The following is a 12840-nucleotide window of genomic DNA, read 5'->3' on the forward strand; positions in this document are numbered from 1 at the left end:
TTTTTAGCTTTTTAGCCGTTTTAGTGATGTGCTTAGCGTGTGTTGGGGTTGATACTGTTCTTGTGTATGTATGTGTATCGTGTTTCCCTTACTTGTTGAGCTCCTGTGAGAACTATGAATTTCCCCATGTGGGATCAATAAAGTCTATCGTATCGTATCGTATCGTATCGTATCGTAAGTGCAAAATGGCCTGACATCGGTCTATACAGTATGGATGATTAGTACATTCATGCAATACATTTTCCATGATTTGTTTTATATATCAGTGGTTCTCAACCAATTTTAATTTCAAGGACCCCCTAGTCTGACTGCATTAGGCCGCAGACCCGGTTTCGATACCATTTGTTATCTGGGAGTGGGACCCCAACCCACTGTCCCGTGTTAATTTAACTCGAGAGTGTACAAATGGAACCAATGGACCCGTAACCATTTAGTTCCATTAGTACACTTTCAGAGTTACAGACCCGTAAGTGTCACTTTGGACCCCTGGTGGTCCCCGGAGCCAATACTGAGAACCAGGGCCTTATATGACCAATCAAAGGTAAACAGAATCCAATCTATTCTACAGCATCTGCTGCGGTGTTGAAAGGAGGGAACAAAAGCCTGTGCTGGATTTTTTAGGGAACTCTGTGGGTTCCCTAAATGCACTGTCATGTAATGTGATCTGCGGGGGATTTGCAGAATCTAGCTGAGCTAAGAGCACAAGACTAGAACTGGCATCTGGAATTTCAAGGCCAACCAGTGGAGTCGGTAAAGTTCCCCATTGTTCAAACATACCTGAACAGCACATTTCTCATGTCAAAACCCTTTGGTTTAAAATCTAGGTCGTTGCTTAACCCATTTAGGCATAGCATTATTTAATGCTTTAACCATTGAAAAATAGCAGATATACAGGCTCACAGCCGCGCTGCGAGCTTGTAGATCTGCTATTTTTGAAAAAGTTGTGAAAATGTGTGCAAATCTTTGAATACATGTATTTTCAAAGCGAACGTTTGTAACTCAAATTTTGCTTCTGGGTGGTCCCTGGAACTAAATATTTTGAGATGGGGGTCCGTGGCCAAATACATATCATTTTGGGGGTCCTTCACAAGAAAAGGTTTGAGAACCACTGACATAGTAGGCTCTCAAGAACAGACTAACTGAGCTGAAAAGGACCTTTTCTTTGACGATGGCCAGCCAGATTGCTGACACAGAAACATAGGTTTTTCAAAAAACCTTAGAAGGATTCAAAAGACACTTATAGAATCGGGTCAAAATTCTAATTTTCACAACTTTTCAAAAATAGCAGATATACAAGCTCACAGCGCGGCACTCGGTGCCGCACTGCGAGCTTGTAGATCTGCTATTTTTCAATAGTTAAAGCATAAAATAATGATACACAATAAAGTTTGAAGTCTATAAACACAAGCCCCACCCCACCACCATCGTATCAACGCATTGCAACATATAAGTGCCAGTAAACAATGTCTGAAATGGTTAATTAGATCAACATTCAACATCAAATAGAGTACTGACTGTACATGACAAATGTCATCATCATATGTAACTGCTGCCATAGAATCAATCTAAAAGTGCCATTCCCACTGAGAACTATAACTATAAAGATAACTATAAGTATAGACCTCAGGGGGAACTCTGTCAATAGAAGATATGCGCGTGACATCATCATCATCGGCAGTAGTGCAATAGTCCGGTCACGCGGGCCCGCACCGCCCCATATCTTTTTCTGCCCTGTGTCACGCCTCGCACTCGTATTGATGCCAAAACCCCCCAAGTTCACACCTCAAACAACGCTTTAGTGTCACAACAGGGTGTTTTAACAAAGAAACAAGCCTGTATGCATATCAATAGACCTGTATAGTAGGTGTTAAGCGACGTGTGCGTGACGTCATGAAAATCGCGTACCCCCAAACATTGATTCAACAATGCAACACTGATCATCGGAAGTTATGCGGGACTACTTAAGTGGCAAAAAAAATACATTCTGGCCTTGACAGCCCATACATTCAAACAGAAAAGTCATATCTGATTGCAATAAACAATGTTAAATAACGTTAAACTCACTTTGCCACTCGATTTGCCACTCAATTTGCCATTCACTTTATGCATGTGTATACCCTCTATAAAGTATTTTGTTGAATGGTTAACGACTTGTTTTCATACACATTCTAGGACGGGAACCCCCTTTTGGGGTTTTTACCTTTAAATCCGGGATTGGGGTAATTGTTGTTGCTATATACAGTACATGGCAACATACATTTCTTGTAATCTTTGAATAAATATGTATAGTTTTTCAGAAAACTTCAGGTCAGTGTTTACTGTTTAGAAGGCATTTCTTTTAGAATCGGCCTCAGGTCTAAATGGGTAAACTGAAGCATGGTATTGACAATTCAAATGAAAATCAGAATTGAGCACAGTCTGACTCTGACCAAATCCCTTGAGGTCATATCTCCCATCAGATTATCAGTTTAAGCTCCAAAAGCAGTGTTATATTAAAAATGATACCTGGCAGCAGAGTATGATGGGGGGAAAATGACAGGTGATACTTCATGTACAGCAGCCAGGGGTGTCGCACCAAATTCTGGCCTCTCTACTTTAACTATTGAAAAATAGCAGATATACAAGCTCACAGTGAGCTTGTAGATCTGCTATTTTTGAAAAATCATGACATTTGTGCAAGTCTTTGAATATTTCAAATCCTTCTAAGGTTGTTTGAAAAACCTATGTTTCTATGTCAGTGGTGCTCAAAACGTTTCCATCTGAAGGACCCCCTAAATGATATGTATTTGGCCACGGACCCCCATCTCAAAATATTTAGTTCCAGGGACGCCCCAGAAGCAAAATTTGAGTTACAAATATTTGCTTAAAAAATACATAATATTCAAAGATTTGCACACATTCTCACGACTTTTCAAAAAGAGCAGATCTACAAGCTCGCAGCTTAGCACTCGGTGCCGTGCTGTGAGCTTGTATATCTGCTATTTTTCAATAGCTTAAGTATAAAATTATTAAGGCCCCTCCACCTTGGGCCCTAGTAACTCAGTCCCACTTTCTCCCCCTTGTGACGCCCTTGACAGCAACTTCCCTTTTATTCATTTATTGCACAATGCCAAACAAACAGACATACAGAACATGTAAATATGGATCAGTGCACATTTGAATTCATACATTTTCAAGTGGCTTATTGCTGTTTAGGAAGTAGGGTAGGTATTGCTTTTGTTTTTGCATGTTTCAGTTAAATCAAAGAGTCTTAGTCTGTTTCAGACTACTACTGACACGAAAGTAGATGTTCACAACTGCAATACAATGCGTTACACATGTTCATAGCAGTAGCTGCAGTGTTACTCCAAATCACAAAATGCTTTAACAATTATACAAACTCCAAAGCAACAAGCACAGATACTCAAAGGCAGGGGTCATCAATATGTCCGACTGTCCGTATAGGCCTACGCACAAATGTGTCCATGGCAAAGACTTGTTCTTGTCCATGGGACATTTTAGATTACATTTTTTACACACCGTTAAATAATTATTTTGATCATAAGACCCAATTACTGAATGTCAAGTCTCCATCCACATTTTCTTCAGAATATGGACTGTATGCCACTGATTTACTATGACACTATGGCACATTATGAGTCCACTAGTGCTAGTGGTTCTCAAACAGAACAATAATAACTCTGAGAGTGCACAAATGGAAGACCTGTTATGGTCATTCAGGGCTATCTCTTTATGTGTTTCCGGTAATATGATTGTTCACTCATTTTGTATGTCTGTGATTTTCTTTAACTTTTGACTAAAGATGTCATGTCCACCACAAGCTAGCATGACGAGAAGCTCAGTCCCTCTTCAGGAACAAACTCAAGAAGTCCGCCACTGGTGGTTGGTCTCCATCCTCGGCACTCATCTCTTTTGGGCAGAAGTCCGGACGGTTGAGCAACCCGGGGTCTGTGATTCCGATGACGTTGTCGAAAAAGCTAGAGGAACGACAGAGAACATTGGTTTAACCACCTAGAATCCAGATTTTTCCAGCTCTCACAGTTGAGAGCTTGCAGATTGGCTATTTTGGTGTATAGAGTAAAAAAAAAGGAAATGGACCTTACCTTACTGCCACCCAGCCATATTCAGCAGTTTGATATGCAGTATAGACCGGGATGCATCCAAACTCTGTAACAGTCATCATGTACTTGCCTGGAGGGACAAATATGGGAAACCAACGTTAGTTAGCCTAACATAGAGATCCACACAGATCTATATGCAGGTTGGAAAGACAGGCAGACAGACACACCCCCACCCCCACACACAAATTGTACAGTGCACATATATAATACATAAACACAATACAGTGTATACATTTATTTGTTGCTGTGTTTTTCTGTGCCTTATATTTAATTTACGATTAAGATCTGCTATTTTCAAAAGATTTTTATACATTGGAAAACTTGAAATTGGACATTCTGTATAATGAGTACTTTAACTTTTTGGTACATTTTGATGCCAATGCTTTTGTACTTTTACTCAAGTACATTTTTAATTCTGAACTTTTACTTGTATCAGAGCTATTTGTACATTGCAGAATTGATACTTTTACTTAAGTAAGAAATCGTCGTTGTCGGGTGAAAACCTTGTGCAAAACCGTTTATCATTTATCATTTTAAAAATGATTTTAACTAGTGAAAATAGCAAGTGCGAGGCGTTGTGTGCTTGTCGATCTGCTATTTTCACTAGTCTTGTGCGACAAGTCTTGTATGATGAAGCAGGGCTTTACTTTACGGGAAAGAAAACGTACAAATTTTAAACTTGGTTCATTAGTCCGAATTTGTTAAGAATACTATGCCTAACTCTAACTCTAACCCTAACCCTAACCCTAACCTTAACCTCAGTAACACTAACTAAATCGGACTAATGAACCTTCGGACTAATGGGCAGTCCCCAAACATGGAGGTACAAGGTTTCTGCCCGACCGTGACAAAATGTAAGAAAGAACTCTTCTTTCCACCTGTACTTCCAGCACTCTGACCTGTGTTGTTAGGCAGCGTTCCCCACCAGGAGTTGACCAGGAGACCCTGCCCAGGCCCAGAGGAGCTGCCCAGGATGGCCTGGCCCATGAGGGATGCGTCCTTCGGCACGGTGAGTGGCTCGAAGTCTGCCTTCAGCGCTTGTTTGGTGCAGTTGTGCTTCGACTCGTCAATCAGGAACATGGCTTGCTGCATGGGGGATGAGATTTAAACCATTATTTTATGCTTTAACTATTGAAAAATAGCAGATATACAAGCTCACAGCGCGGCACCGGTGCTGCGCTGTGAGCTTGTATATCTACTATTTTTTACTGGTTAAAGCATTCAATAATTCTAGACCTAAACAGGAAGCAATCTGTTATTTGGATCATTTGGGGCCACACTCCCAGTTCAAGTTCACATGACCTCAAGTCACGGGACTGGAATGCCTGAATGTACAGGTACACACATTCTAAGGATGGGCCTCATGGTGTGAACAGTGTTGAATTAGTCCGGTCCGCCTGTATGCATATCAATAGACCTGTATAGTAGGTGTTGAGCGACGTGACTTCATGAAGATCGCGTACCCCCAAACATTGAATCAGCAATGCAACACTGGGTGTGAAGTTCATTTAATTAAGTAAGTACAATGTTGATGTATTTCCAATTTCCAATAGGGCTACTTTTACTTTACTTTTACTACTCCACTACATCTCGGATCTAAATATTGTACTTTTACTCGATATTTATTTTAAAACTTTAGGGGACTCCAGTCAACTAGACTACGTTTATAGCCTTTAAGCAGTTAATTCATCCATTACATTACTTGTAAAAGTGCATGCACGCACACACACACACACACACACACACACACACACACACACACACACACACACACACACACACACACACACACACACACACACACACACACACACACACACACACACACACACACACACACACACACACACACACACACACACACACACACACACACACACACACACACACACACACACACACACACACACACACACACACTGTTCCCTGTAGCAGACTGTCAGAGACACATGCTCCACTATCTCCGTGGTTACCTTTCGGTAGAGCAGCAGATAATCTGCAGAGAAGGTCTTGTTGTCGTACGTCCCCGTCTCCTTGACGCGGAGCCTCTTGCCCAGCGCGTCGTACCAGTACCGCGCGTAGTAGTAGAACTTCTCATTCTGGGAGGACTGGGAGAAGAACACTTTGGTTTGAGTCTAGGGGTGCAACAGTTAACAGAACTATACCATAATCGATGTAATCGATGTAAAAAAATAGCATTGGATATTTTAGGTGTTTTTTGAGCTACATTGTTCTTGTTGTATGACAAAGTATAATAGACGTACAACAATACAATACAATAAAAAAAGGCCTAATCATTTGTTGATTGGCGATAAAAAATATCCCAAAATGCGCTTCTTGATTATTCAATTAATCAAAAAAGGTAATGGATAGATTGCTAAGATGATCAACAGTTGCAGTTGCTATTTGACAGTTTCATTTTCAACTGAGACATTTTATGTGCAGTGACATACAAAAATAATATTAGAATTATTATTATACATCCATAACACATTTTCACGAGTTTTTCAAAAATAGCAGATCTACAAGCTTGCAGCGCGGCACTCGGTGCCGCGCTGTGAGCTTGTATATCTGCTATTTTTTACTGGTTAAAGCATTCAATAATTCTAGGCCTAAACAGGAAGCAATCAGTTATTTGGATCATTTGTGGCCACATCCATAATGCTGTGCTGTGCTCAATTAGTTTGTTTTTATTGCTCAAAATGATACAGATGTGTACTGTAGTTGCACATGAGAAACACTCACCACAGTGAAGGCTCCAGTCAGAAGAGGTGGACTTGCTGTGAGAAGCAGGGAAATGAAAGTGTTTTTATTGCACAACGAGACGACCCAAACTGTGCATGTGTTGTGGCACATACTGTTCTCCCAGAGTAATACAGAACAACCAGGTGCAAATAGCTTCTTATGAATATTATGCAAATAGCAGGGTTCCCACGGTAATGAAATTCCTGGAAATATTTTGAAATTAGAAAAATATTTTTCCAGTACTGGAAACGTTTTGGAATTGATCAAGGGTCCTGGAAGGTCCTGGAAAAAAATAGCTATGCATTGTCTTTGGTTATTGATTTTGTTAATACCTCTGAAAATTAGAGGCAGGAATTGTGAAAATAGCTGATCTGCATGCTCACAAAGCCTCGCAACGCGAGGCGTTGTGAGCATGTAGATCTGCTATTTTCACAATAGAACCGTGTTATACAAAATTCCTCAACTCTTAGTGCTCGTCAGGGTGCCGGGTCCCCAGTTAAAATATGATTATTTCGGGGGTCACGGCCTGAAAAGGTTGAGAACCACTGGCATACACTACCTGTCTTTGGGCATTGCGTGTTGGAGCAAGCGACTTGTTATTGAGCTGAATTGTTGTTATATAGCCCTGGAAATTGGGTTAAATATTCTGTTAAAGTTTTGGTAAAGTTTTGGAAATTAATTGGTAAAAATGTGTGGGAACCCTGAACCATGGCGCAAATAGCTTCTTATGAATATTATGCAAGTAGGCTTTTACAAAAACAACATTTACTGTACAGATACAAAAAAAAAACGAGAAGTGAAATGAGAACAATGCAAAGACAAACACATCCACTCTTATAATGTAAACAGTAGTAACAGTATAGCAACAACAGTAGTCGTCCATCCCTCCAGTCATTGTTATTGTACTTACAGCATGGATAGGGCTTCTGTGCCAGGCAGATTGGTGCCAGCAGGCTCAACAACACAACCAGGTTCCTCATGCTTTTCCTACTGCTTGTTCACACACCAGGGAGTAGACAGCAACACACCACACGCACACACACATCCACAGTGTTTACTGGCTTAATGGCTGTGGCCAGAGAGACACTTCCTTATAAACAAGACACACGACGGCTCCCGGTTCTGGATCGACTGCCAGAGTTTCTTTCCAGCAGCTTTCTGAAGGCCCAGGCCTTCTTTTGTAATCACAGCAATAAGAGGCCATAACAAAGCATGTGACTTGTATTTGACAAATCATAAAAATGATATTCTAGATAATATTATGTACTTTATACCAGCACAAAGGCTGTTAGAGGTAAATAAGTAATCCTCTCTGTATGATCACTTAAAATATGTTTACAATTTATTGTAGAAAAATAAAGGCCTGAATCCAGTTATTAACCCATGCATCAGTTTATTTGGCTTGGCTAATGGACATACAGTCTAATAAAGTATACTGCTGAATACTTTATTAGACGTTTGCATTGGAAAAGTGCAGCACATGGCAGTACAGTTAAGATACAAGGTCTACGGATAGGATTTAAACCCAAGAAAGCACACTGGCTTGTTTATTCTGTATTATTATTAAGTAGGCCATTCCATTCTTTGGGAATCCTCCAACACTGGGTCAGAGGTAGTGGTGTGTTGTACTCACAGGAACTTGAAGGAGGCTTGGAAAACCGGCACTGGAGTGGAGTTGTGGGTGAGTGGAGAGGATCACATTGCACATTGCATGTGTGTGACATCACAGTCATGTGAACTTGAAGTCACGGGACTGTCTGGAATACCTGGATATACAGGTACACACACTCCAAGGATGGGTCTTGTGGTCTGAAGTACATTTATATACTGTTAGTACATAAGTACATAGTACAATCTTGAGGTATTTCCGATTCCCAATAGTTTTAATTCTACTCCACTACATCTTGGATCCATGTATTGTACTTTTACTCTACATTTATTTGAAACTTTAGTTACTAGTTACTTTGTATTATCATTGATATCATTGATTATTATTACAAAACATACATTAACCACTTAGACCCTATCAATGGCCTATACATTTCAGAAATTCTTTGGGGGCCTGGACATTTTATGGGGCCCGGACAAAGCCAGATGTTAGGGCTTAAAACGTAATACTTTTACATTGATAATAGACTCTCTTATCTGCAACATAAAATTGTTTAATTTAACCTGCAGTTGTCAATTGAATCCACAATTCCACATATCTCTCTCAAGCAGTACTACGCACGCACGCACGCACGCACGCACGCACGCACGCACGCACGCACGCACGCACGCACGCACGCACGCACGCACGCACGCACGCACGCACGCACGCACGCACGCACGCACGCACGCACGCACGCACGCACGCACGCACGCACGCACGCACGCACGCACGCACGCACGCACGCACGCACGCACGCACGCACGCACGCACGCACGCACGCACGCACGCACGCACGCACGCACGCACGCACACACACACACACACACACACACACACACACACACACACACACACACACACACACACACACACACACACACACACACACACACACACACACACACACACACACACACACACACACACACACACACACACACACACACACACACACACACACACACACACGTACGTTATCGGGGCCATTTGAAAATACATTGCATGTCTTCCACTCTAACCTGTGTTATCAGGTAGTGGACGGGTGGTGGCTTGGGACAGACTCTGACCATCTGTCAACCTTTGACATCCTTTTCCAATGGCCCCGATAATCCCGCCCACACAGGGGCGTCAAAAGGTGGACTGAGTTACTAGGGCCCAAGGTGGAGGGGCCTTAATTATGTTATACTTTAGCTATTGAAAAATAGCAGATACAGTATATAAGCTCACAGTGCGGCACCGAGTGCCACACTGCGAGCTTGTAAATCTGCTATTTTTGAATATATGTATTCTTTTTAACATTTGTAACTCAAATTTTCCTTCTTCTAAATGTTTTGAGATGGGGGTCTGTGGCCAAATACATATCATTTTGGGGGTCTTTCATGAAAACCTTTTCTTTCATGAAAAGGTTTAAGCACCAATAGGTTTTTTGAAAAACCTTAGAAGGACTTGAAATATAAATATAAGACTTGCACAAATAGCACTCGGTGCTGCACTGTGAGCTAAAGTGTGCACTGTGTATCTGGCAAATGGGTCTAAACTAAACAAATGTAGAATGATGAGAAGAGGATATAGTTGTCAAATACCCTATTCCTGCAACCTTTTCCAGAGAGGGTGTGGCTATGGCAGTCATGCATTGCTAGTCCAGTCAACTGTAGAGGGATCACTATGGAAATACGTTAACTCCATAATAGGTACGGTGAGGTAATGATACGTCACGGATGACTTATATACAGCAGCCCCCAGAACTCTAATCAAATCATTCAAATATTTTATCCATATAAAAAAACATAAGTCATTTTTCAGAATAATATCTAAGTAATTAAGTCATTTACAGAATAATAATAGCTTATATTATTAATTAAGTAATTTACAGAATAATAGCTAAGAAAAATAATCACAATTTGAGAAGTTCTTACAACAGCAAAGCCGTACAAGATAAGACCAAGTGGCAAAGAAACCACAGCAATGGAAACAATGCAAATGTACAGGGATCATCATGACACCATGGAATCACAGGAGTTGGAGAACAACGTGGAGGAGAAAGAAATGCAGGAGTTGGGGATGAAGATACTGGAAGAGATGAACAAGCTGAAGGCCTGGGCGGACAACCTAGACGAGCGGGAGATCGTGTTGTTGACGGAGACGGTGAACAGGCTTATCGAGCTCAAGAATATCATTGGACTTCCGTGTGGCCCGGCACCGACCCATGTCCCGAAGCCCAGCTTTGGCTCCACGCAGGGAGCAGGCGGCCAGGAGAAGTGCGTCGCCGCGGAGCCAAAATGTCTGTCGGTGCTCAAGCTCAAGATGATCTTCGAGCAGGAGATCAAGTCGGTGGAGCTCAGGTGTAAGTCGGTCGTCCCCAAGCTCAAGATCGTTGATCCCGAGGGGACGGAGGTCTCACGGACCCCAACACCAACCGGTGAACAGGAACCAAGCTCTGGAGAAGTCGTCGTTGATGACGTGGAGTCAGAACGTCCGACAGACCTCGATCTGGAGAAGACGGTCGAACAGGAGGAGGATTCCAGCAAAGATGGAATAACGGGTGTCCCACAGGCCCCAACAACAAGTGCAGAGACACCTACTTTATTAGGACAAGGTGCTGATGTCGCAGCGGGGCGAGCGCATCACTCGGTCCTGGTGCTGAAGAAGCTCTTTGAACAGGAGGATCCCAGAGAGAGCAAGAAACATCACTCGGTCACCAAGCTCAGGAGGTTCTTTGAAGGCTCTGGCCGGAAGTCTCCCAAGGAGAGGAGGGAGAAATGTCATTGTCTCCCCAGGACCCCCATCTCGCTCTGATGATGCAGGAATCAGGATATAAATGATACAGCAGGTATACAGGTATATACTGTACACGTATGAAGGGATTAGTCAAGTTACAGCGAATGATCGGTGGATCTCTTATTCTTATATAGGTCAAACAATCAGTAGTACAGTAGGCGTATCAATCAATACATTAATGAATCAATTAGACACCCTATAGGACCCTAATGAATAATGAATTAAAATGAGTAATAATAATTAATGAGTAGAGAATTCCCTTTTCTTTTAAAAAGGTCATACTCTTCCTGATTAATAACAGGAGATGGCATCTCTTATCTAGCCACAAATAACAAGTGATATTGGTGACATTTGTTCTTCCTTTCTTTTTTCTAACAATGTGCCTTCGAGGACTGTCTGTCCGTCCGTCCACCTGACTGCATTTTAACTATGCTGGGATGAGAATTAGATCCAAATGTCCTCCAAGACCTGAAGAAGAGGGAGACACTGTGGTCTACCATGAGAGAGATGGACACTGTGACAGCTGCACACAAGTCATTGTTAGAGTGCTTTTAGTAGCTGTTTATTTTGTATTTAGCCAAATGTCTGTTATGCGTTGCACACGCTCGCCTCCATTTTTTCGTGGACCACACTGTATTTTGTCTTGCGGAGGATACGTTTTAAATACGTTTAGGGTTATAGGCATAGATTTACTGAGGCCAAGTTTAGCAACAAGGTTTTGGCACCGTTTTACTGATGTTACTTTTAGGAAAAGGGTTAGGTTTAGGCATAGTTTACTGAGGTTACGTTTAGTTTAGTTTTACTGAGGTTAACTCTAGGACAGGGGTCTTCAACGTTTTCAGGCCAAGGACCCCTTTGTTGAGAGAGAGATGAAGCAGGGACCACCACAACCTTTTCATAGATTCCATATAGTTTCATTGTTTGACAGCACAATCATCAGTGTATATTTGGATTCATGTAAATTTGTATTTTCAGATATTTAACCACTTGAACCGTCAATACTTAATAAACTTGACCCTTCACTCTGTACTTGGTCTGCTCTATTTCCCCTCTACACCAAACCTCTTTGTCGAAAATAGCCGATCTACAAGCTCGTAGATCTTCTATTTTTGGCTTAAGTTCTCAGAATATGGATTGAAGACCCCTGCACTATTATCAGCAGCACCTCTCAGGTGATGGGAGTCAATGCCTCCCAGGCGATGGGAGGTGACTTCATTCGACAGAGGTTCAGGTTTTTATTTGCACACACGTGCACAGTTGGCAGCCCTGTACTGGGCAAAATCGCAGTTTTAATCAAAGTTTAAAGGAAAATATGAAAGTTGAAAACATGGAAGCTATAGTCTATTAAATGTCCCAACAAATTTGTGCAAGGTTTGGAGACAATTGCACTAATGGTGTGCCGGGAGGAGGCGAATGGATAAATTAAGGACAAATTCTAAATGTAAAATGAGATAATTTTTGTTTGTTTGTCCAGATGATTATTTTTTTCTTTATTTTTTTAATCAGCACCGTATGGAGGACCAGAGCTGCCATATTTACTAATAC

At 41.7% G+C, this 12840-nt stretch overlaps 1 protein-coding gene across 1 annotated transcript; it reads right to left on the bottom strand.

Moving 5' to 3' along the window:
* Positions 1-3186: 3186 nt before the first annotated feature.
* On the bottom strand, positions 3187-7917 carry LOC308298252 (ependymin-1-like). Its single transcript, XM_080741814.1, has 6 exons — positions 7777-7917; positions 6867-6901; positions 6095-6229; positions 5021-5207; positions 4104-4191; positions 3187-3977 (listed from the first exon to the last, which is right to left on the bottom strand). Exons 1-6 carry the CDS (start codon positions 7844-7846, stop codon positions 3839-3841), a joined length of 654 nt encoding a protein of 217 aa, XP_080597940.1. The 5' UTR covers positions 7847-7917; the 3' UTR covers positions 3187-3838.
* Positions 7918-12840: the final 4923 nt, after the last annotated feature.

Source organism: Nannobrachium achirus, assembly GCF_963921795.1.
Source record: "Nannobrachium achirus genome assembly, chromosome: 14".
Taxonomy (NCBI): domain Eukaryota; kingdom Metazoa; phylum Chordata; class Actinopteri; order Myctophiformes; family Myctophidae; genus Nannobrachium; species Nannobrachium achirus.